This window comes from Colletotrichum tamarilloi (assembly GCF_030869305.1).
Source record: "Colletotrichum tamarilloi strain Tom-12 chromosome Unknown Scaffold_42.1, whole genome shotgun sequence".
Classification (NCBI taxonomy): Eukaryota; Fungi; Ascomycota; class Sordariomycetes; order Glomerellales; family Glomerellaceae; genus Colletotrichum; species Colletotrichum tamarilloi.
Window position 1 is genome coordinate 1 of NW_026849425.1, and position 25,328 is coordinate 25,328.

At 43.3% G+C, this 25,328-nt stretch overlaps 5 protein-coding genes across 5 annotated transcripts; 3 read left to right on the top strand and 2 right to left on the bottom strand.

The window, feature by feature from the left end:
• Window positions 1–7,603: 7,603 nt before the first annotated feature.
• Window positions 7,604–9,150, top strand: CTAM01_09864 (oxidoreductase; the record flags this gene model as incomplete). The annotated part of the gene is made up of 7 exons (XM_060525880.1): window positions 7,604–7,657; window positions 7,724–7,768; window positions 7,829–7,876; window positions 7,934–8,403; window positions 8,459–8,867; window positions 8,941–9,014; window positions 9,069–9,150. The coding sequence occupies 7 exons, from the start codon at window positions 7,604–7,606 to the stop codon at window positions 9,148–9,150; spliced, it is 1,182 nt and encodes a 393-aa protein (XP_060379389.1).
• Window positions 9,151–11,462: 2,312 nt separating this feature from the next.
• CTAM01_09865 (uncharacterized protein) lies at window positions 11,463–12,830 on the top strand (the record flags this gene model as incomplete). The annotated part of the gene is made up of 1 exon (XM_060525881.1): window positions 11,463–12,830. The coding sequence occupies one exon, from the start codon at window positions 11,463–11,465 to the stop codon at window positions 12,828–12,830; it is 1,368 nt and encodes a 455-aa protein (XP_060379390.1).
• Window positions 12,831–13,075: 245 nt separating this feature from the next.
• CTAM01_09866 (multidrug resistance protein 3) lies at window positions 13,076–17,193 on the bottom strand (the record flags this gene model as incomplete). Its single annotated transcript, XM_060525882.1, has 3 exons — window positions 13,076–13,968; window positions 14,055–16,400; window positions 16,458–17,193. The coding sequence occupies 3 exons, from the start codon at window positions 17,191–17,193 to the stop codon at window positions 13,076–13,078; spliced, it is 3,975 nt and encodes a 1,324-aa protein (XP_060379391.1).
• Window positions 17,194–19,255: 2,062 nt separating this feature from the next.
• On the top strand, window positions 19,256–21,203 carry CTAM01_09867 (trichodiene oxygenase; the record flags this gene model as incomplete). The annotated part of the gene is made up of 4 exons (XM_060525883.1): window positions 19,256–20,539; window positions 20,611–20,721; window positions 20,780–20,946; window positions 21,011–21,203. The coding sequence occupies 4 exons, from the start codon at window positions 19,256–19,258 to the stop codon at window positions 21,201–21,203; spliced, it is 1,755 nt and encodes a 584-aa protein (XP_060379392.1).
• Window positions 21,204–21,761: 558 nt separating this feature from the next.
• CTAM01_09868 (trichodiene synthase) lies at window positions 21,762–23,215 on the bottom strand (the record flags this gene model as incomplete). Its single annotated transcript, XM_060525884.1, has 2 exons — window positions 21,762–22,252; window positions 22,450–23,215. 2 exons carry the CDS (start codon window positions 23,213–23,215, stop codon window positions 21,762–21,764), a joined length of 1,257 nt encoding a protein of 418 aa, XP_060379393.1.
• Between the last annotated feature and the right edge of the window lie 2,113 nt (window positions 23,216–25,328).

A 25,328-nucleotide genomic window follows, 5' to 3' on the forward strand; every position in this document is an offset into this window, starting at 1 on the left:
CCCTAACCCTAACCCTAACCCTAACCCTAACCCTAACCCTAACCCTAACCCTAACCCTAACCCTAACCCTAACCCTAACCCTAACCCTAGATATTGAAATTTAATATATTAATATTAACCTAGTTATAATAGCTATAATAAACGGGCTAAAAATATATAAAATTAAAATAATAAGCTAGCGCTTTAAATAGCTCTTATAGGACCCCCTAAGTAATAATAATACTTATATAAAAAAAATAGATTATATTAGACTTAATTACTTATACGGGCTAGTATTAAAAGGTCCTATACGTATTAAAATAAATAAAGCTTACTTTATAAATAGCTAGAACTTAAAAAAACTTTATATAATAAAAGGTTAGGAGCTATTAATAAAAGGGAGATAATAATTAAGTCGGTTAACTACTATTTTAGTTAGTAATTAAGTATAGAGCGCATTATACCTAGTTTTCTTTAATACGTAATATATAGTACGGCCCCGGCGAATTACTCCGTCGGGGGGTTTACTACTTTTATAAAGAGGTACTATTTTTTTAAACTAATTAAAAAATAAATTAATAACGCTTATATAAAAGTAACGCCCGTATATTAGTTTATAAGGCCTATATATTAATTACTTAAAAATATATTAAGTTAAAATAATAGATTAATATTTTAAATAGCTCTTATAATACCCCTTAAGTAATAATAATACTTATATAAAAAAAAAGATTATATTAAACCTAACTACTTACGTAGGCTAGTACTAAGAGGTTTTATATATATTAAAATAAATAAAGCTTACCCTATAAATAATTAGAACTTAAGAGGACTATAATAAAAGGTTAAGAATTATTAATAAAAGGGAGATAATAGTTAAGTTAGTTAATTACTATTTTAGTTAGTAATTAAGTATGGAGCGCATTATACTTAGTTCTTTTTTTATATATAATATATAATACGGCCCTAGTAAATTACTCCGTTAGGGGGATTACGTTTAGTATATACTTAAAATATATTACGCGTATTATATAATTAAAAAGTATATTATATTATATAATTTTTTTTAAAAGTATAATCTCGTTAAGATCGAATTCATATACTTATAAAGCTAAGAAAAAACTATTATATAAAATTATATACTCTAATACTTATAAGATCCTTTTTAATAATACCCTTAGCTTAGACTTTTTAAATACTAAATAACTTAATAAAAGTATTATTATAGTGAAAACTTATTAAAAATTAGATTTCTCGTTATTAAAATTGCTCTTTAACTTTAATTATTAAAACTATTAAATATTTATTAAAAGGGGTATAAAGATTTATATACTAACTTATTATATTAAAATTAAAAACCTAGACTTTTTAAAAAGAGAATAACTTACGTGATTAACGTAAAAGGGCTAAAAAGATACGTTTAAAATAAAAAAGAAGTTTTATAATAATTAATAAAAAAAGCTTTTAATTATTAAAAAAGATAATAACTTAAATTAGAAAAGAAATATGCTAAAATTATAATTAATAACTAAGGACTAAAATAGGTTAATAATAATATAGCGTCTATAGAAATACGAGTTATAATATATAAATATATTAAATTACTAAAAAGATATTTAAAAAAGAGAATACTAAATAGTTTAAATTAATATAAAACTATTAGCGGGGCTTTTTAATTATATTTATATTATAGTTACGATTTCGTATTTTACTTACTTATTTATTTTACTCGCTTATTCTATACGTTAACTAATATTTACTAATTATCTTTTAAATTCTTAAAATACATACTAATAGTCGTATATAATATACTAAAGCTATTATTAAGCTTTATTTTTAGGCTTTATATTTATTATTTAGTATAAGTAACTATTAATATTCTTTATTAAACACTTATAGTAATATTTTAAAAACGATATGTACTTTTTTAAAGATATTAAAATATATTTTAATTATATAAAAAACCTTAAAGCGTATGCTGAAGTATCTATATTATAAGTCTATTTTATTAACTAAGATAATAATAGCATATTACCTTTAGTTTTCTTTAATAATAGAATTCTTTAGTTAAGTATATTAGCCGGAATTAAAATAGATCTCATATAAGTAATTATAGAATAATACGTAATTTATTATTTCTTTATTTAAAAAGTACGTATTTATATACTAACGTTATCTTATAATCAATAGAATAGGCGTCTTTTACTATATTAACTTTTAAAATATTAATATTTATATACTATTATATCTTAAGTCTCCCTAAGCCTCCTTACTCTTAGTATTTTTAAACCGTATATTATTTTTCTTTTTATAATAGTCTTTTTTATTAAGATACACTAATCGTACTACTACTCTACTTTATTATTAAAAAAAAAGAAATTAGTATTAGTATATAATAAGAATAACTCGTTACTATAGTTATAGTAGCTATATTATCTTATTATACTACTCTTGTAACTAACCCCTGTTCTATATATTCTATACATTTAGGTTTACACCTACAAGCCGGAGCTGAGTCTACTACACTCTTCGAAATAATTTTAAAAAACTTCTCGCCTTTCCAGAACCCAACGAACGTAAGCTAGATATTAATTAGCTTTATAGCTTAGATATAGATCAAGAACAGGAGCATACTCACAGCAGCTCTACAAGACTTCCTTGCTACGTTCTTTTTACCCGTCTCGACAACTAAATGCTCGGGATTAATACATCCAGTTTGGCCGCAGAGGTGGCTTACTTCGCAACCCTCAGCTAGTTTAAGTACATCTTTTGGACGAAATGCCTTAATAGCTAGTCTATGAGCATATTGCGTACGTAGTCTTCTATTTGAAGTCTTTAATACCATTGGCTCAATACTAACATACCCGCTCTAGGTTTAAGTATCAGTATATAGAGTTAAGAGTTAAGAAATAATAAAAGAGACAGACTTTTGTGGCAGGCCTTTTCTGAGTAATCAGGCATCCATTTGGCTTTTTGATTGCTGGTCCGTAGGAAATCCCACTATTAGAGGAAGATCCCTCAACTAATCGTTTCTGCCACGTCCTGAAGGCCTCTTCGGGAGACATCGACAAAAGGTCAGACAAAGTAGAGCTCAATGGTGGGTCTTCAGGAGGCGTGTCTCGGGGAGGCGTGTCTCGGGGAGGTGTATCTTGAGGGGGTGGAACCGGGATGGGCGGAGGCGGGATGTATGTCTCGCTCCTTGGTAGAAGTTGAAGTCGTTGGTCTGAGACGGCCGTTTTGGTCTGCAGTGATGGACGACGTGTCGGGATGTTGGGAGGCGGGATGTAAGTCTCGCTCCTTTGCACGAATTGTCGGTCTGATACGGCCGTCCCAGTCCGCTGTAGGACATATCGAGACGGGATATGAGGAGGCGGGACGTGCGTCTCGGTACTTAGTGGTGTACGACTCGTCGGGATGGGCGGAAGTGGGATATGTGTCTCACTCCTTTGTAGATGTTGACGGTCTAAGACGGCCGTCCCGGTCCGCTGTAGGCTATATCGAGACGGGATATGAGGAGGCGGGACGTGCGTCTCGGTACTCTCTGCATGAGACATCTCGGGAAAAACGAGGGAGAATGGGGTGGGATCGGGGTTTCGAGGAGGCGACTGGCGGACGGGACGGCGCGTGTTATCTTCGGGCGGGTCTGGCTGCTTCTTAAGGCAGACAGGAACGTGCAAGTAAAAACGTTATCCTAGAGAGTATATCCTTTAAGCAGTTTGTCCGTCTTCTTAGCTGTCTCGCCGTGGCTATATACGGAGGCTTACTCTTACGTTTTTGATAATAAGTAGATATGTCGAAGTAAGGTATGTAAGAAATGAGTGCATGATAGTTACGAGATAAAAGAGGTGCGGGTTTGGATACGAAAAATTTTTATAGTGGGGTCATAGAAACCTTAACACACGTATAGTAAGGACCCATTAGTATCTATATAGCGCACAGGATCCCGCAAAATTAATAATTCTAATACTAAAAATAAGTATTAAGTATAATAATAAATAAAAATAAAAACGTAATATAATATATTAAGTATTAATTTATTATTTTAAAAAGTTCTATTAAGTTTAATTTTAAATAAGCTATATTATTGAATCTTTTTTAAGATATAATAAGATAAATTTTATTTATAATAAATTATTTGGCGTTAAAAGTGCGAATAATACTATATTTATACTATATTTATTAGTACGTTTTCAAAAAGTTTAGGTATTAGTTTTTCAATTACTTGTATTAGTATAATAAAGTTGGTAGGTTTATACTAATGTACTAAGTAGGTATATAAAATAATAAGTGATCACTATATTTTTATTCAACTACTTATAGGTTTAGAATATAACTTTTAATAAAAACAAAGTATATAATTAATACTCTCTAATTAATACTCTCTAATTAATTAGTTTATTAGGGCCTTTATTTATTTTATTATTCTATCTTTACTAGCTACTTAGGCAATTCTTAGTATAACTATATAGTATTAGTAAATACTCCTATTATTTTAATAGACTATTAAAGCTTTTATATATATTATATATTAAAATAAAACAATATAAATTACGCTCCTTATCTAATTACTAACTGGGATAGTTATTTATCTTTATTATGTAGTTCAATTTTATTAATAGTTCTATTTTTATATATTTTTGTATAATTAAAATATATAATATAAAGAGGTATTTAATAAGCTTACAATTTATTTAAAATAGTTATATTTATTAAAATAATATAATATGATATTAAATTATAACAAAACTGTACTTATTCTTTAAAATATTTAGTAGTCAAGAGTTATAATAAACCAAATAAATCACTTAATATATAAAGAGTAGTAGTATCATTTCTTCATAATATTATTTATATTTATAAAGTAATAAGTTTTATATTATTATAATATAAAAAGAATATTGATTTCTATATATAATTTTATATATTATTGAAAATATTTTACTTAATCTAGGCCTTTTTTATACTTATTCGTCTTTAAGTATTATAATAACTTAATTGTATAATAAACTAAATTTTATATGTTAAATAAAGAGGTGATATTTGATTATTATAATAATATATAAAAAAACATTATAGTTTAAGAAACTAATAACTTAAATAATTTTAAAGAATTTTTAATTACTAATTTATATTATTTTTATATATAGTAGTTTTTTCTAGCTTTATAAATATAAAAGATCGACCTTAACGAGATTATACTTTTGAAAACATTATATAATATAATGTACTTTTTAATTATATAATATACGTAATATATCTTAAGTACGTACTTAATATAATATAATATTTTTAATATAAAAACCGCTATTTAATTTAGAATAGATAAGCTATTTTTTACGTAACGGCGCTAGTTAAAAAGGTTAATAATAAAGATTAATTATAATAATTAGCTATAATAATTAGGCATAATAATTAGAAGTAGCCTTTTTAAATTATAAAAGTTCTAAACTTTAATAACGACGTAAAGGTTTTTGAAAAAGGGCTAAATAGGGTAATATTTATTATTTAAAGCTCGTAAAAATTCTTTTTATCCTTATTACTTTTAATATTACTTAAACCTACTCTCTATTGAAATTAAATAAATTTGCTATATAAACTTATTAATATATAAATTATTAATTTAATAAAAACTTATTCTAAATATACTTTTTAAGAAGTCTATTTTTCTTAACCCAGGCGCCCTTTTTAGCTAAGTCGACGCTATAATTATTATAACTAATATAAATATACTTAAAAAATAGTAAAGTACTTTTTAATAATATAAAATTTAGCTAAGTAGTATTATAAATATTATAAATAATTAAGTTAATATGGATATAAAGGTTTAATATATTAATATTAGCTTAGTTATAATAATTATAATAAGCGAGCTAGAGGTATATAAAGTTAAAATAATAAATTAATACTTTAAATAGCTCTTATAAAACCCCCTAAGTAATAATAACACTTATATAAAAAAAAGATTATATTAAACCTAGCTATTTATATAAGCTAGTATTAAAAAGTCTTATATATATTAAAATAAATAAAACTTACTTTATAAATAACTAGAACCTAAAAAGACTTTATATAATAAAAGGTTAAAAGTTATTAATAAGAAGAAGATAATAATTAAGTTAGTTAATTATTATTTTAATTAATAATTAGGTATAGAGCGTAATATACTTAGTTTTCTTTAATATGTAATATATAATACGGCCCCGGCGGATTACTTTATTAAGGGGATATTATTTTTATATTTAAACGCTTTTTTTATATTTATAATAATTATATTAAATATAACTTAATTTATTATAAAATCGATTTCACCTAAGTTATATATATCAGACTTTATAACATTATATTTTATAACTATATTTATTACAAAATAAATTATATAATAATTATATTTAAATCTTTATATTAAGCTTTTTAATAATAATATTTATAAAATAAACGCGTTTAAAGCTATAATTAGTACTAAATAAAATAAAAACCTTTGAATCTTTTAATAATAAGTATAATATAATTAATAAGTAATTTATTAATTAATTATATTCTTTATATTATTCATATAAAGAAAGTATACTTAGAATTTCAAATTAAAAATATACTTAACTAATTTCTATTCCTTTGTTTAATAATATTAAATTCTATAAATTAAGGATAGTATTATATTATAATGATTATCTTTTTATTTATATATAAGTATAATATAATTAATTAAATAGATTTTTAATATAGTCTAAACGCTTAGTCAAAAGGCTTTTTTAAATAGCTGAAAAAGTAAGTTAAATTTAAAACTCTTTATTTAAGTATATTATAATATATTAAAAGAAAAAAGTGCTTAATCGTATTAAAGTATTATAATTATAACTTTTTATTCTAAATACTTATTTATTTTACTTATTTATTATATACGTTATACGTTTCTCTTATTATATAATATTTTATTAAATTTTAATCTAATTAAGTTTGATATTTTATATTTGTAAAGCCCTAAAAAACCACTATATAATTAATAAAGAAACTACTCCCTCTTTAGTACTTAATTAAATAAGAAGCGTTCTTATTAAGTAGCTCTTTTTTAGCGTAGACGTCCAGAACGGTCTCTAGAAACAGAGGTCCGGGCTCTAAGGCAATAGGAAGCCGATCGTATATAGACATCTAACTAAGCTAAGGACAGCCGGTCTGGCTGGGTCTGGCCAAATTGCCGCAACTGATTGCCGGTTCGGCCCCGCCAATTCGAGCACGTCCTTATAGTATCCATCGGCAACGGCGGCCAAGTCGGCTCCGACTCTTTGGTTCCGCCACTAATTCCGAACAAATCGAACGTGAGTCGGGTAAAGTGGGGGTTAACCCAAGCTGTCTCTAAAGTGCTGAGAGAGATCTAATCAGATTTGCAATTACAAATCGGTGTGGCAGCCATCGCCGGTAGGGCGACTGCGACACACTGTCAACTCGCACTTGACCCACAGTGCAAGTCTCGTAATACGAGCCAGGCTCCGATTTCTTAGTGAAATACAATCTGTTAAAGCCGAAGTGTCCTGCAACCGAAGCTTCCACACTCAATTGTTCCAGCTGCCAAGATTCACATTTCTACCCCACGTCTTCGGATATCTCAAATACTGCCCGACTAATCAAGATGCTGCAACCATTGAAGAACGTTGTCGTCCTCGGAGGATCGTATGTCGGTCTTGTAAGTGTCTCTTTGTACTTAGGCTGTTGCCTATAGAATAAGTGCTAACAGCTCGCCGTGAGTCAGGCCGCTGTGAGCGAGCTTGCCGCTGCTCTGCCAGCATCCCACCGCGTGAGTGAACTTCCAAAAAAACAACTTTGAAACGAGTGACGACTGACTCGTAGCGAGCAGATTTTGCTTGTTGAACCGCACAGCCACTTTCATCATCTTTTCGCATTTGTGAGTTGCCAGTGTAGTCACTGCGTCGTTGCAATTTATTACTAAACCGTGATTCAGCCTCGCTTCGCAGTCCTCCCAGACCATGAGCACAAAGCCTTCATTCCATACACAGCAGCTTTCTCAAAGTCATCCGACCCATCGCGGCACCAGGTGATTCAAGCCCGTGCCAAATCTCTCCGCCCCAACTCCGTCATTCTGGATAGAGGATGGCATGGTTCAGGAGAGATTCCATTCGATTATTTGGTTGTCACAACAGGCACCAGATTGCCCAGCCCAGGAACTATGCCCGGTGATGATAAGCTATCGTCGGTCGACACCTTGAGAGCGCATCAGCAGGCGGTTCAGAAGGCATCTTCTGTCATTCTCATCGGAGGCGGCGCGGTGGGCGTTCAGATGGCTACGGATCTTAAGGAAATTTACCCTGAGAAGGAGGTCACTCTTGTGCATTCACGAGAGCACCTCATGCCTCTTTACCACACCAAGTTGGATGAGATTATCAAGGCTCGATTCGATGAGTTGGGAATCAAGTATGCTCATCAGCGTGACATCCTTGTCTCAACAGTTATTGACATTTTACTTTAGGTTGATCACCGGCTCCCGTGCTGTGATTCCTCCTGGCGGTCTTGCCTCCCAGACTTCAGTCAAGCTGCAAGATGGTCGTGGACTCTCAGCGGATCTGATCATCCCCGCAACGGGGCAAATACCTAACAACCAGTTCCTTCAGGATCTCAAGCAGACTGGCGACACCCCTCTTGTAAACCCGGCGAACGGCTTCATCAAAGTGCGACCGACACTGCGATTTGAAGACCCAGCATACCCGCACATGTTTGCTGCTGGTGATATTGCCGACTCTGGTGCGCACAAGGCTGCTCGGCCTGGCGCCGGACAAGCGAAGGTAGTCGCTCAGAACATTCTGGCTATGATCAATGGCCAAGAGCCGACAGAGCACATTGTAGTTACTCCACCGGCAATTCATCTATCATTGGGACTGGTAAGGCCACACCCACGGATAACTGTTAAGAGGAAGTCGCGCTGACCGAGATCTCCTCTTCCCCCCGACGTAGAAAAAGAACTTTGTGTTCAGAAACCCCGATGTTGCAGCAGGACAGACTGAACCAGCAGTCGTGCCGCGAGAAGAGTAAGTTACTGCCGCTTCATGGCCAACCGTTATTGTGTACTGACTTTTATTCAGGGGAACAGCGGACATGAACATTGAGGGCGTGTGGGAGCGAAGAGGTATTCGTGTCACCGACCCTAGAGAGTACCACCTGTAATAACAGAAAGAGTGGAGGCCAATCACTGTTGTGAGAACCTGCAGAGAAAGATGGCGAAATATTCCGATGCACAACACAACGGTCCATAGATAGGCTTAGAGGCCGATCAAACAGTTGTCGCTAACCAGTAGTATATGTCGACCAAAGAGGAAAGGCCAATCAAATAAAGGAGAAATCGTCTTCCAGATCTGTTTTCAAGCGGAGCCGGTAACAAAGACAGGGGGGTTGTTCAACAGATTCACTGTTCCGGGAACGGTTCCGACAAGTGTCGGAATAACGCCCCAAGCTCAAACCTGGTCGATGTCCAGGCTAAGACTGCTAGTCAGCATCGTAAATACTCTCAAAATACCTGACTCTCCTATGTATCGCTAGAAATCTGATAAGTGTCAAATCGAACGAATTTGGGGTGACAAAGCCTGTTGTGTATACGAATCCTGCTTTATTAAATCGTTACTACGCATAGCCCCCCGCTAAATGTCTTCTCTTACTTCCCATCGCCGTCCTCATTTGTAAGATAAGGGTCTAGGCTGTTCATAACTTCTTCATGTCCGAAGCATTCTACCAAGTCCCAGGCTATTTGGTAAGCACCTTATCCCTCTAGGGCGCCATCTTCCAACAACAGCTCGACTATTCCACCATGACCACTTTCAGCAGCTAGCATCAAAGCGCTAAACATATGGCTTTGCCTGTTCTCATATGCCTGAGTCTCGTGTTGTAGAAAGATTTGTACCATATTGTACCTCCCAAGCTCGGCAGCCCATGCGAGAGGTCCGTCATTGGAGCAATATCCCCAGAGATCCGCACCATGAGCGAGCAACAGCTTTACCATTGCCTCGCTTTGACTCTCAAACGCAAGCATCAAGGGCTTAAGGTGTTCCCGAGTCCTAACCAGTAAGTCACCCAGACATACACATTCGCCTACAAATATACGCGAATTCCTCACAGGATTTGATCAAACATCTACACAAGTCTAGTAAGGCTTTGACTTTGTTGACGAAGTACTGTGCCAATAACGAATTCTATCACCTGTTCGCCGTATTCTAGCATCGTGACATTCGCAATTCTCGCTTGACATAATGGCCTCAACTTGAAGTCACATTTATACCGCCGAGAATGGACTTTCATTCTTCCATCCTCAAGTACAATAGAGGTCAGCAAATCCAGCAAGTAAATCTACCATTATAACGCCTCATCTTACTTATTCATGGCATAAGATTATCCAGACATCATTTTTAGTAAGTTAAAATGCAAAATAACTGCACAAATGAGCATATTGCCAATACGGCCGGTTACTATCTATAAACTCTACGCCGAATCCGCTCGAAACTGCGCACTTGAGGACTCTAGAAACTCCGACCATTACTCCAGGCCACCCCAAGTCGATCGCGCGTAGAATGCTAAGCCCGCTGCCTGACAACAGTAGGATAATAATGAAGAGGCAAGGATGCAATTTCGGTGTGGCTAAAAGTAGGTGGTTTGGCTTTTGGTAGATCGGCTTATCAACTCAACACTGAGTGATGCTAATGAAGTTTTGCTTTGCATTACCCAGAGAGGGTGTCTCTTTCCGTGCATTCGGTGTAAATTTCCCCAATGAAGTTAAAGAACATTAGAGTTCGCCACGTCTCCACAAGAAAACCTATCCTGGACGTGGTCGTCAAGCTGCCTGCCCCTTCAGGTTACTGTCGTGGTAAAACTACCCCGTACTGAACAGGCGCTAGCATTCTATTCGGACTTATAAACTCTCACTTTGCAGGTACGGAAACGACCTAATCACTACCTTACTTGGCACGTCTACAGTGAGTAAGGCTGTTTGAAAAAACGTGGGGTATTAGGAAGTTGAGCTACCTAGTCACTTAGAGGTTTTGTGTCATTACGTATCGGCTTTTAGGCTAAATAGATTGATCTGCGTGGATACGAGGTACTCCCGCAACTTTTACATCTATGTATTGTCGTGCGGGAGGACTGAGATGCATTTTACATGTAGGCTATCCTAAAATTCACGGAGATCTCCCTTTTACCCGCTTTAGTGTGAACCATTGCCGTCGTTTGGTTGAAGTTAAAACACAATTCTATTATCCTTGGTCATGTTGCTCACGCGCGCCAATACTATCATTCTCTGCTACTTTAAGTTGAATGACTGAACCGCACGAATGATGTTTCTAAAGTCATGCTTCATTTGAAAAAGTGCATATAGAGTGATCCTGATATTTATATTTCGCCGTCCACTTCTGTGGGAAACGAATCCCATTAAGTAACCAACGCGACTAGATCTAGAATCTTCATGATTAAGTACAAACATCGACACGTCCAGCATGATGTATTCTTCTAAGTACTGGGTCAATCTTTCTTTTTTACTGGCTCTAAGTCTCTCTCCTTTTGGCTCAGGAATCGTCAGAGCAGACAATCCGATCATCCAGACCGATTTCACAGCAGATCCGGCGCCGGTTGTCTACAATGACCGCGTCTACCTCTTCACCAGCCATGATCAGGATTCCGCAACCACTTGGTACAACATGAAAGATTGGCTGCTATTCTCGTCAGCAGATATGGTCAATTGGCAACATCATGGCTCACCAATGAGCCTTGAAACCTTCTCCTGGGCTACCGTAGACGCGTGGGCAGGGCAGGTAGTTGAACGCAACGGCAAATTCTACTACTACGTCCCCATCAACCGCGGCCCTACCTGGGCGACCTTCGCCATCGGAGTGGGTGTCAGCGACAAGATCGAAGGGCCGTATGAAGACGCTATCGGCGGTCCGCTTCTCGCTAATGGCCAATTCGACCCTACTGTCTACATCGACGATGATGGCCAGGCGTATCTTTATTGGGGCAATCCAGACTTATACTACGTCAAACTGAATGAGGACATGATTTCCTACAGCGGTGACATCGTCAAGGTACCCCTTACAACAGATGGCTTCGGCGATCGCGGTAACGGACAAACTATGTACCAGGAGGGGCCTTGGTTCTACAAGCAAAATGGCCTCTATTACATGGTCTACGCAGCCAAATGTTGCCCTGAGAACATCCAGTACTCGACTAGTCCAAGCCCGACTGGACCTTGGACCTACGGCGCTATTGCTATGGCTACTGGAGGAACGAGCGACACTAATCACGTGGGAATTGTAGAATTCAAGGGCAAGCAGTACTTTTTCTACCACAACGACGCCCTTCCCGGTGGTCAATCCTACAAGCGATCTGTCTGCGTCGAGAGTTTTAGTTATGGAGCGAATGGAACCATTCCGCAAATTCCGATGACATCCGAAGGTGCAGCACAGATTGGCTCCTTGGACCCTTTTGTCCGCCAGGAAGCCGAGACGATCGCCTTTTCGGAAGGCGTTGAGGCTCAAATCACTGCCTCTGGTGGCATTGCCGTTGCATTCATCAACAGTGGTGATTATATCAAGGTCAAGGGTGTTAACTTTGGCACTAGGGGCGCGAGCCAATTTCGTGCCGCTGTCTCATCTGCAACCAATGGCGGCCGCATTGAGTTGCGTCTTGACAGTCGCAGCGGACAATTGATTGGGACGTGTACCATTGGGAATACTGGGGGTTGGCAGACATGGTCAACTATCACATGCCCTGTGAGAAATGCGATTGGCAAACATGATCTTTTCTTCGATTACATTGGTAACGGCACTGAGTATCTGTTCAACGTCGATTGGTGGCAATTTTCGTAGTGCTTGAGTCGTCAAGACTCCTATTTAAGTAGGTAGCTATGTATTATGGGAGCTTGAAGCCCGATCCCGTCAAGGTCGATCTTTTGCGCCTATGAAGCCAGCCAAAATCCATTACATAGGAGATGCCAGTCCGCATTATATCTTCTTCAAACCTACCCTTGTGTCTTCAATAACGCCAACATCATTTACAACTCAGTCGATGACACAAGCCAGTCTATTCATGTATCATATTGGGGCTACCTCTGTTAGACAATCGCGACAACCTCTCTGTCCAGCGATTGAGCCAAGACCATCTCATAGTACATTCCCCGCCTCTGGAAAAGTTCCTCATGAGTGCCGTTCTCAGCGACTTGGCCTCTGTGCAGCACAAAAATTCGGTCGCAGCGCTGTATAGTCGACAGGCGATGAGCCACAGCAATAGTGGTCCGGCCAGGCTTCTCTCGCGCGACCGCCTCGATGGCAGCTTGTACCAGCACCTCGTTGGCGGTGTCTAGGGCGCTAGTGTCTTCATCAAAGAGTAACACCTCCGGCTCGCGGATTAGCGCTCGAGCGATTGCGAGACGTTGGCGCTGACCCCCGGAGAGAGCGACACCGCGGTTTCCGACGTCGGTCGCGTATCCGTCGGGCAAGCTGCTAATAAAATCATGCATGTTGGCCGAGCGGCACGCGCGCTCCACGCGATCATCTGCGTCGGGCGCCGCCGCCTCATCGTCTGGAAGACCAAGGAGAATGTTATCCCGGATGCTGCCCTGGAAGAGCGCGGTATCCTGCGATACAAGGCCGATGCGGGAGCGGTGAAATTGTACGTCCAAATCTCGGATAGTTGTGCCCTCAACGAGGAGCTGTCCAGAGTTGATGTCGTAAAATCGCTCTAGAAGGGCAACAATGGTACTTTTACCGCAGCCCGAGGCGCCTACGATGCCAACGGACTGGCCCCTTAGGATCTTGAGATTGAGACCGTGTAGTACAGAGCGATTTGGCCGGCTGGGGTATGCAAAGGTCACGTCGCGGAATTCGATGGCTACCCGGTTGTTCTCGCTCTCCGGCAATTCCTTGACGCCGGAGGAGGTATTGATGGGAGGCTGCGATATGCGCAAGTCAATGATGTGATTTGCCGCCGAATATGCTCTCGAAACGTCTGTTACAAAGGTACCCGTTAGTATTCTAGTCTTTCACTGCCTGAAGAATCCGACTTGGGATGTGTGGCTTGATGAAGCAACTTACTCGACGAAAAGCCGAACAGAACGCCGCCCGATTGCGACCCCATAAGCACCGCCATGAAGACAATGAAGAATGTTCGCATATCGTAATGACCCTCAGACAACAGCTTTCCGCCATACCAGAAGGCCAGGCCCGTCACGGCCATGTTGATACTTTCAGCGAATGCGTGAACAACCATCGTAATCATCTTGCTACGTAGTTCCCGACTGGCACACTCATCAAGACGAGACTTGAAGCCGTTCAGAACCTTGTCTTCCAATGTCAAGCTAGAGATGGTACGAATGGCGCCGACAGCCTCGGATGCAAAACGAGCGCTTTCCAGGTACGTCTGGGTCAGGCGGTCCTCGTTGGCCATTTCGAGTCGCAGGCGGAAGAAACCGGCACCGAAAAGTGTCGGCATGCCGCCCGCAATGACGACCAGACCCAGACGCCATCCCATGGCGACTGCCAGAACAAAACACGAGACTATGTCAACAAATATGACGATAATAAGAGCGAGGTTGGTGGACAGCAAGTTTTGAAGCCGCTGAGGATGCAGGGAGAGTCGGCTAGTCATCTCGGACGCACCGTGGCCCGCGGTGTCAAAGAAAGAAACATCCTGCCGCAACATTGCGTCGAAATATCCCCGGCGGTAGAAGCGCGTGGTGTGGAACGATGCTATAGTCCAGAAGAACCCGACGCCAAGGTAGCACACAAAGACACCTAGGCTGAAAACGAAGTACATCAATGCCCAAAAGTTACCGCGCTCTACCAAGTAGTTGCCGGGAAGAAGCTGCAAAGTCGGGAGACTGGATCCGAAAAGGACTGCCTGCGCGGGGAATAGGCCACCACCAGCTGCCGAGGATAGGATGCCAAAGAGCCAGACTGGCCAGATGTGCCAGTGCTCCTTCCAGATGATAATTTTGAGGCACTCCGCGATGGAAAGCTTGCGAGAAACATCTGCGTCTTCGTCCTTGGTTTCGTGTTCAATCTCGACTGGTTCTGCGGCAGAATAAGATTGCCTGCTTGCAGACTTCGACAAGACCACCGGTTTGTCATCTGCACTGTCGACTGAGCTATCGTCCCGGTATGGAACTTCCGAGGGCTCGTATATCTCTATACCCGCTTGTGCAGCTGCCGCCTCGCCTGTATGGAGTGTCTGAGCATTGACAAGCTCGTGGTACGCCCCCCTTAGATCAAGTAGCTGCTGATGGGTACCCTGCTCAACAACCTCGCCCCGACTCAGTACAACGATCTTTTCGGCCTTCTGGACCGTTGAAAGTTTGTGCGCAATCATGATTGTAGTCCGCTGCTTAGAGACATTGTCAAGAGAAGCTTGTACTTTTCTCTCTGCCGTAGGATCCAGGGCTGATGTAGCTTCGTCGAGCAGGAGGATCTGCGGGTTGGAGATGACACTCCGGGCAATGGCAATACGCTGCTTTTGCCCTCCACTCAACAAAGCGCCGCGTTCTCCAACCTTGGTGTCATACTTTTGCGGCAGCTCCTGGATAAACTCGTCCGCAAACGCCTGGATGCACGCTTGTCGGACAAGTTCTCTCTTCTCGGGCTCGGGGAGATCGTTCTTGGGAGTTCCGTATAGTCCATGGACTACATTGTTGTAGATCGTGTCGCTGAAAAGGACTGGTTCTTGCTGAACAAGGCCGATCCTCCCACGCAACCATCGAAGGTCAAGGTCAGCAATGTCATGGCCGTCCAAGTGGATAGATCCGCTAGTTGGGTTGAACCACCGTTCGACCAGTGCAACAATCGTACTCTTTCCAGAACCAGACGCACCCACCAATGCCGTGACCTTTCCAGCCTCAAAGATTAGGCTGGCGTCACGCAAGACTTGAATAGAGGGCCTTGACGGATAGGCAAAGCTGATGTTGCGTAGCTCGACCAGGCCTTCACACTTGTCAGGCCGCTCACCGGTGTCGGCCAAGGGATTGATCTCGGACTTGCGATCAACCACCTCAAACATGCCCTGAGCGGCAGCTGAAGCCTTGGCAAAGTCACCGAACCCTGGGGCCACGTTGGAGGCAGCGTTTGTACCCAAAAGGACCGCGAGCAGCACTGAGATGATTTGCCCACCGCCCCCGATCTCGCCGCTGTTGAGCAGCTTTACACCATAGAACCAGGCAAGGGAGTACGCACAGTAGATCGTGAAGAACTCCACACTCCACTGGACGCCGATGACGGGACCCTTGCGGAAGCCAAGCTTCTGCGCCCCTGCCAGGTAGTCGTCGTACTTGCGGCTCAGCTTCGCACTGGCATTGTAAGCCGTCACGATGCGGGTTGAACCCAGAGCCTCCTCAACCAGGCCACCGGCGCGGTTATATATCTCTAGGATCTTTGCCTCAATCTTGGCGTCTGATGGTGAATTCTGATTAGCGCTGAGCAATCAATGCAGGAGGACAGCATATTTACCGAGGCCAAAAGTGATTTTGAACCCGATGAAGAGAATGGGCAGCGAAGTAGCCGTGACAAGGGTAAGCTTCCACTGCCGCGTGAAGGCTACTACAAAAGCGGCAACGAACATGGACATGTTCTGGATTAGGCTGCCGACCTTCTCGGTGCTGCCGTTTTCCACCATGTCAGCGCTGTTTGAGATGGTGGACGCGACGGTGCCAGGCGCACAGGAGTCGATGAAGGAAACATCCTGTCGGATCATCGACCGGATGAAGTCGACGCGAAACGCTCTAGTCACACGAATGCCCACAAGACCGAAGCACGTGGAGTGCACGTAGACGAGAAAGAAGCGGCCGATGAAGAGATAGAGCAGCCAAAGGGCGTTCTTGGACATGTTGCGGTAGAGGTCCTGTCCCGAAATACTGCCATTTTCATAATCATTGAACTGATTCACAGAGGATCCAAACACCACTGTCATCAGTGGAGGTAGGATACCGGAGGCGATAGCAGCAATTAGGCCGATGAGCCGGAGGGCGTGATCCAGCGATGTAGAGTAAGACCAGTGCACGCGGAAGAAGAAGTGGAGCGACCCGGGCTTCTTCCCTTTACTGTCTTTTGCTTTGCCATCGTGAATTTGGTCCTTTTCGCTTATCCCGTTGTCGACTTGGCCTAGTTCGCTGTTTCTGGAGTTGACGGCGGTGTCTGTCTTGGCGAGCGTGGCAGGGGGGGCCGACTTGTCTCCGAGGTCTGCCATCTAGGACGTTGACGTTCGCGCAAGTGCTTGCGACCGTTCTCGCCAAAATTTCCTGTGAACAAAATAGAGGACTTTTGCCGAATAAGGTTGGTCGGTAGAAGCCCAGTTGTTAGAAAAGAAATCCAACCACGGCCGTAGAGAAAACAGGTGGGAAAGGGAGCTGCGTGACGCCTATCGGAAAAGGGTTTTGTGGACAACTGAAAGGCGCCCAGACAGCCTAGATAAGAAGAGTTGGACGAAATGCATCACTGTAGCATGTGTAACGGCACAGTATCTTCGCTTACGATACATAAAGATGATTCATGTTCATACAGGAGACGACATCGCGGATGCGGAAGGTCATTTCGTATCCAGATGATGCAAACTTGTGGGTCTTTTGCAGCATGTAGGGGTCCTGGAGTCTAGATCAAGTCCAATCTTTGAGCATCACGTTTTATTAGCTCGGTAAAGGCTTGATCTACGGTTGGTGCTTATCTTGTTGGTTGTGTACTTGGCCCGTTGTCCGCACTGTGTTCGCCATAAACGGTGGTTCACTGTAACAGACACTCCGGGGTTGGAATATAATATGTGTATGGGAGCTGACTTGGGACATGTGTACTCCGTATTCGTAGTCTAGACTCTAGAGTCTAGAACGCCGGGGGGTTGTCCATTGCGGGTCGTCCCGTACGTATCGTCTGCCAGGACAGGGGAAGGGCAGCAAGGGGGAGAGGTGCCGCGGTGCCGCGGTGAGAATTACATGTAGACACACCCTCACATACTATACCAGTTAGGACCGTATTGTTAGCCTATACAGGGCTAGCGACAGCTCAAAGATGCACATGTACGGCGGGCCTAGATTCGATTGCTCGGTTTACAAGATGTGTGTGAAACCCTACAGGCTTACAATATGAGGGGGCGTACAGCTATCTGTCCCTCGACAGGCGACATCGCAGTGTTCCAGCCATCGGTAAGGTATGTCGGTGTTGTGACCGCGGTTACAATGCATGAAGGAACCTTTGTATGCAGGGACCGTTATTTCCACGCGGGAGGGGGTGAATCCTCTTAGCCGCGACATGGTATGCAGGGACTTCCGACACGGGCAGGCATCTCACTTTCCGAGTATCTACATCAGCCATGCCTGATTCTGCTTCCACAAGTATCACTACCGGACAGATACTTCAGATGTAGGCAAGCAAGAAAGCCTATCTTCAGGCCCAGATCCCGTTCGCTTCATTGATATGCTTCGGAAATAGCCTGGACCTAAAGACAGATGGAGATACAGCGGCTAAAGCCTCGCGATGCAAGGATGAGGACGCATGCTCTTCTACACGTGTACATGTGCGGAAAGTTGTATGCAGGGTCTACGGTTTCGGCCCAAAAGCTCACTTCCCCGGCTTACACGCATCGAGAAGGATGGTGGGCAAGATATCATAGGCGCAAGGCATCTGGAAGCGCGGCCTCTAAGCCATCCTGTTGCAAACGAGGAAGCGGGCATTGTGAGATGGCGGACGGAATCGGGTTTTCACGGATCTTGTAACGTAAATGGTTGTTCCTCCAATCATTTCCTCTCCTGTCTGGCAAGCTTTCGGGAAAACGGCCTTTCGCGTGAATGCCTTCAGACCCATTATCGCAGGCAGACAAAAATAATGGTAACGCCATGCTTAGTTATCCAATGAGAAGAACAGGATACGTGGAGAAGGATGAAGCCAAGCTTCACCCCGGAACATGATTTAACAGATGGAAGAGAGGGGTAAGCCTCGGTATTGCAGTATGCTCGGAAACGAAGTCCTACGCTAGATGAGGGTGACTGGGTGCCGAACAACAGGTGTACTGGGGGATCGTGTGATGGGAAACAGCAAGCCGGGAATGACAACGAACACTGTGAAGCGTGGTCATTCGAACTTGATTGGCGAGCATAGTGGTAGGTTTACGGGTTTTACCTCGACGCCGAGATTTGGCTCATATGTAGCTAAGTGCCTAGCAATAAAACCAGTCGTTGGCCCTGAAGAATTGGTTTCTTTCATGAATTCTTTCTTTCTTATGTTCATACAGAAATTTCTTTTGACCCACTGCCTTCCTCGAAATGTCCAACATAGAGGTTTTGATCAACACTCTGGCCACTGATGCTGCTGTCATCGAGGAGCCTAACGGCACAATTTCCTCGGTGGCAGGCATCTTCCCAAAGGCAGATTTTCTTTGGTCATTGATCAATTTAGGCGAGACTAATTGTGGCGACTTGGCTCGTCGCCTGTTTTTTATTTGGACAGGCTACGTTGTTGTACGATGTATTTACAACCTCTACTTCCATCCTCTTTCTAAGATCCCCGGTCCATGGCTAGCTGCTATGACGCCGCTCTGCGACTTTTGGTACGATGCCGTAAAGAACGGCAACTACCTTTGGGAGATCCAGAAGATGCATGAGAAATACGGTAAGACCGATCCATTTCACTACTCTTACCAGCAGACGTCATCGGGCGGTCTCTTGCACAGATTGCTGATTGTTATTGATATAGGCCCAATTGTTCGCATCAACCCCAACGAAGTTCACATTGATGACCCAGAATACTATCAAAACGTTTATGTCGGCGGCACTCATCGCATCAACAAGGACTCGTCTACCGTAGCCGGTTTTGGTGTCCCTGCATCCGTAGCAGCCACCGTGAACCACGCCCAGCACCGTTCACGCCGCGGCTATATGAACCCCTACTTCGCAAAGCGGTCCATCGTTTCCATGGAGCCCCAGATTCATGAACGTATCACGGCCATGCTCAACCGCCTCGATGGTGCTCGCAAGGACGGCACCAAAATCTCGCTGGACCTCGCGTTTTCCGCCATGACGGCAGACATTATCACCCAACGCTTCTTTGGCTACCACTACGACTACCTCAGCATCCCCAGCCTGGTTTCGCCCATTCGTGAGGCCTTCAAGGGTGTTTCGGAAATCTTTCACTGGACTCGCTTCGTGCCGTGGGCCATTAGATACCTCAAGAAGCTGCCCATCCCAGTTATCCGTCTCATTCTACCACCCGTCGCGGAACTCCTGGTTCTACAAGAAGACATTAAAATCAACATCAAGAACAAGCTCGCTAGCGAGAACAATAGTCCTCAGTCCAAGTCAATCATAATTGAGGCCCTCGGCGACTCGCACGTCCCTGCACAGGAACGCACCATGGAGCGTCTTGTAGATGAAGGGCAGGTCATTATATTCGCTGGAACAGAGACATCATCAAGATCGCTTGCTGTTGGCATGTTTTACCTGCTCGCCAACAAATCTCTTGTCAACAGAGCCCTCGCTGAGCTCTCCAGAGTGGACCACATTCCCGACGAAGAGCTCACAATGAAGGATCTCGAGACACTGCCCTTCATGGTACATTTACTTCCCTGTTCACTGATGGCGCACGCAGCCGAAGAATTTCCGTCAACTAACCGAAGTCTTAGACTGGCATTGTGAAAGAAGCTATCCGCCTCTCTTACGGACCCATCACCCGTCTTCCAAGGGTCTTCACCCACGAGACGCTACAGTACAAGGACCATGCCATTCCTCCTGGTGTAAGTGCTTATATTACCTTTCTGGGCTTGCGAGCACATTTTCTAAGATGAATTACAGACGCCTGTAAGTCAGTCGACGTATTTTGTGCACACGAATCCCAAGTGCTTCGTGGACCCCTTCACCTTCAACCCAGACCGCTGGGTAGAGGCAGCCAAGGCAGGGTTTCCTCTGGAGAGGTACCTCACGAGTTTCACCAAGGGGTCCCGTCAGTGCCTCGGCATCGGGTTAGTAAAAGCATCCATTAATCCTGTCTTCCGTCGCATAATTCTAATGACCACCGATATCCAGCTTAGCTCACGCCGAGCTATATCTGACATTTACCCGCGTTCTTCGTAACTTCGATATGGATTTGGTGAACACTTCGATTGCAGACGTTCAGGTCCATAACGTCTTGATCATTGGGCAACCCAAGCTCGAGAAGGATAAGGGCGAAGGACAGGGTGAAGTCGAGGTGATGGTTACACGCAAGCTAAGGCCCTAAGATAATGTTGGTTCCGCGGAGGTGTGGATGTCTGATCTTTCCAAACGATGTTTGGGACACTCCCTGAGGACCAGGAAAACTGGCAGAAGCTCTGATATGACAACGCAGAAACTGTACAGCGTTTTTGATTTTTTAGATTGCTGTCTCAATTTAGTTGTCCCGGTCGCTTTCTTTCGTCGATATTGTTTCCTCGTGCTCCTAGGCTTGCAAAGTAGGTTCGAGGTGGATTGAACTTCCAATAAGTTGTAATTTGATGATGTATTGCTAAACATGACTCCCCGTCAGAGTATTTGACCGAATAAATAATAGTAAATTGAGCTTAAACTGCAATAAAGAGGGAAAACCAAACTTGTGGTGATACTCCAAGCATAGAGTCCCCAAAAGCCGTACGCGAGTAGCTTGAACTTGCACAAGACCACCAAGGGAATTTTCAGGGTCAACCTCTGTGAGAAAACAATACCATATATGTGACAGCTAATGAGACCCAAGTACATTCGCTCGGAATTTTAAAAATTTATAAAGCCCCAGATCAGGTAACCATGATCCCCATGGGAATGACTAGATATACTCCTGCGGCCAAAACTTCTTTGCCCACTTTGATACAGCACCCACAGTGTTGCTGGCATTGATAGACGTCTTCGGAACTAGTGGTGTCGCGACTTGGACTACCTCCTCAACGCTATGATCCTCAACAAGGTCAGCAACAGGAGGGTAAGCCCACTCCTTGGGGTCAACAGCCCCAACGAGGTCACCGGCAGCCTGGTACCGACGGAACTCCTTCGCCGTGGCAGTATCACCGCCAGCAGCGCTAGTGACGAGTTCACGGAGACGGTAGCGAGGATCGCTCAGGTGCCAGGTGACATAGCCCTGGCAGAAAGTCTGGAGGGTGTCAGCGATGCTTGGATCCTTGTCGGCAAAGACCTCGACGATCTGCTCCGAGCAGCGGATTGTGTCGCGCGTGAGCTTGTTCAGCGCCTCGGCCAGCGTGATGCGGTCACACTTGGCGTAGTTGTTGACGAGTGACGTCTGGTCACGCGGCTCATCGAATTCTAGAGGGTTACAACTCATTTAGCGAGTGATCTTGGCAAACCGCTTGTGCCTTGGCGAGCACGCAGGCAACGAATCGGATCGCACGGGGAAGAAACAAGCTTATAGTTTAAGCTTCACGCTTCTACCCCGCCGACGATAATCGGCTCTGCATCAATGCCAAGCTTGCACTGGAGATGAGATAAGGTAATGAGCGTACCTTTGTAGAATGATAGTAGGTCGTTCACAAACACCATCCAGTTCTCCATTTGAGAGATGACAGACGTAATCTCAGTAAAGAGCACCTTTTCGTCAAATTGGGCTTTGGGAAAGATGGATGCCCCGACGCAGTGGCCGAGGCCGTTCATGCGACGCAGAAAGCCGGGGAAGTCGTATGAGCCCGGAAAGCCCTGGAAGTTATGTTGCTCAATCCAGCAACCCTGGAAAATTGTGGACCGTTTAGCTTCCTGCGCAGGAACATGAGAATTGTGGGCATTCCAAGGCTCCTTACAGTCGGTCGTGCTCCGGACCAGGTTTAAACCACAGTATGGACCGTAATGGCTAAGCACAGTTGGGAACTGCGCGTTCACCATCTGCCACCAAGGGTGCCGTTGAGGCTTCCCGGCAAGGAGATCCTGGTAGAATGACTGCATAGTTGCGTCGGGGTCATCTTGGCTGTCATCAAGCACTAGCATATAAGTGTAGTGGATGCTCAAATCTGCCATAACCTCGGGATCGACGCGCACCCAGGCATAGACTACCATAGCCACAATTGTCTGAAGAGATGCCTGGAGACGTCTTGGGCTGGCTTTGATTAGACGCTGCTGCGTCGGCTGGGCAAAGTGCTTCGCCGCCTTAGCGTAAGCATAGTGTAGGTTACGGACCCTCTCCTGGTGTGTGTAATTGGTGTCGTTATAGTTGATAATGCTCAGAAAGCTCACGACAGCATCAAGATAACAGTCTGTGGGAAAGCTTGCGGTGTCCATGATGTTTGCTGCTGCCTCCGTTTTGTGACAAAATGGGAAATGACTCAATGAGGGGGAATGGATGAAGAGAGGCTAAAGCTTCAAGACAACTTGGAACATGAGGAAATGAGAAGACTTAAAGGGCAAATATGGCATCGAGAAGTTGCCTATTTGGCTTGCAGTCAGATGAGATGCTACTGTTACTCTTCACAATCTCGCACGTCTGGTATTGCCTGGCCCCGTGAAGAAAATGCCCAACACGTATCATGCAGCGCCAATATCTTTCTTACACCTGCATAACAACGTTTTCCTTCGCATAAAGCTGAAGTACGCAAACAGGAAAGGTCCATAAGGATTTCGCCGTGTTGAAGCTGATTGTTCTGCCCCCTCACGGGTTCTAGGCCGTGTCTTTAGCTACAAGGGGGTCAGACTTTGTCGTATTTGGTCAAGTTTGACATCTGTACGTCTTAGATGGATGGCTAGACGACAACATCATCAGCTGGATTTGGAGGACATTGCGAGCGCGCGTGAAGAAAATACCCCGGTCAAATCACAAAAGGGCCCGACGAGATGGAGCGATACGTTGATGTATGTACAGATACATCAAGTTACAACTGCGCGAAGAAGAGGGCAAATCCTGCTAATTCTGCAAGGGTTTCGGATCTCATACACATGGCTACGTCTATTTCGGCCTAAAGGTCACTTCGTAAGCCTGCAAGCCCCTCAATCACCGCTGTTGCGGTCTGTTTGCGGCACAAAACATGAGATACGATATGGGCTTGAGAAGCAAGACCTAGGCCAAGAGGCCTGGGGGCGAGACTCGTAAACTGCATCATGCTATCCATGTTTGCACTCGGGCTCATACTACGTGTCTAGTTAACGGGCAATCTGGGCCTACTTTCTCTTTCATTTGCCGCATATGAACATGCAGGAAACCACTTGGTGTTGTGGCCTCCCCCATACTAGGACACCGGAGAGTTACGCTGCATACAGGGGACTTATGTTGTAGACTCCTCGTGGACTTCTGCACCAGCTCCTTCAAGTCATCCTTCTGATTCAATGCAACTTTATCAGTACACACCGTAATCAAAGCGAAGAACACTTACAGGTGGACTCGCAGCCGGCGGAAGTCCACCGCATCAGCCGCAGAGATCCTCTAACGCTCTAGCCGAGGCGGCAACTAGTATAGGCGCCGTGAGTTTCCGAACCCGCTGCTAGTGCATAACATTGAATTAGGGTTAGTAGGCGCAAGGCACTGTTTTCTGTGTGTGCAACATATCGGTGTCTAATACCGAGGAGTCTAGGTGAAATGGATACTCATGCAACGTAGCCCAGGAATCTGCCAATAAAATTGCCACAAAGCCGCTTCTGACCCAGCCGAATCTGATTGCACTGTATTGCGCCATATAATCGCTGGGAATAGTACGGATTGTGTGCGGGGTGGGTGTGCGCATATGTGTGATTACCCCCTGCTACTGATTATGGATACTACGTGAGGTGGATCTTCAGGGACATTCCAAAACGGCAGGCCGTTTACGGGCGTCATTCTCTGTTGCCTTACTTGTCAGTGTGTTACTGAGTAGTGATAAGAAGGGGCGTGGACCGTACGTTTCCACCCATGTATCTCGGAGGCTCTGTTCGCAGATGGGGCTGGACCCTGATGCTCAGGGTCCTTTCCGTATGGGCCCGATAAGAGTCTGGGGTTGAAGACACTCAGGAAATAAGTGCGAAGCTTCAGGGTCCGTCCCACAACCAAAGTACTTTGAGGGCAATGGGAACAGAGACCCGGACCGGAAAACAGGATTCTAGACCTTGGGAGACCTAATCTGGGAGACCGAGTTGGACCGGAGTATGGGGCTATTCCCACAACACTGATTGGCCGTATCAGTGCGACCACCATGATGCGTATTGTTTTAGCCGACGGAATGCAACAGTGCTTGCCAAAAGTACTATAAGCGCAGGCCGTTTGTGAGCAATCCCGGCCAATGTTAACGGCTGTGCCACAACACAGCATCTCGTATCGTACTGAATTGTCGCGATTTCTTTGATTTTCCCCGTCGAACGTCCAGTAAACCATCGTCTGAATGTGCGAATGCCTTGCTTCTAACGCGTTATCCGATGGATTGAAAGGCTT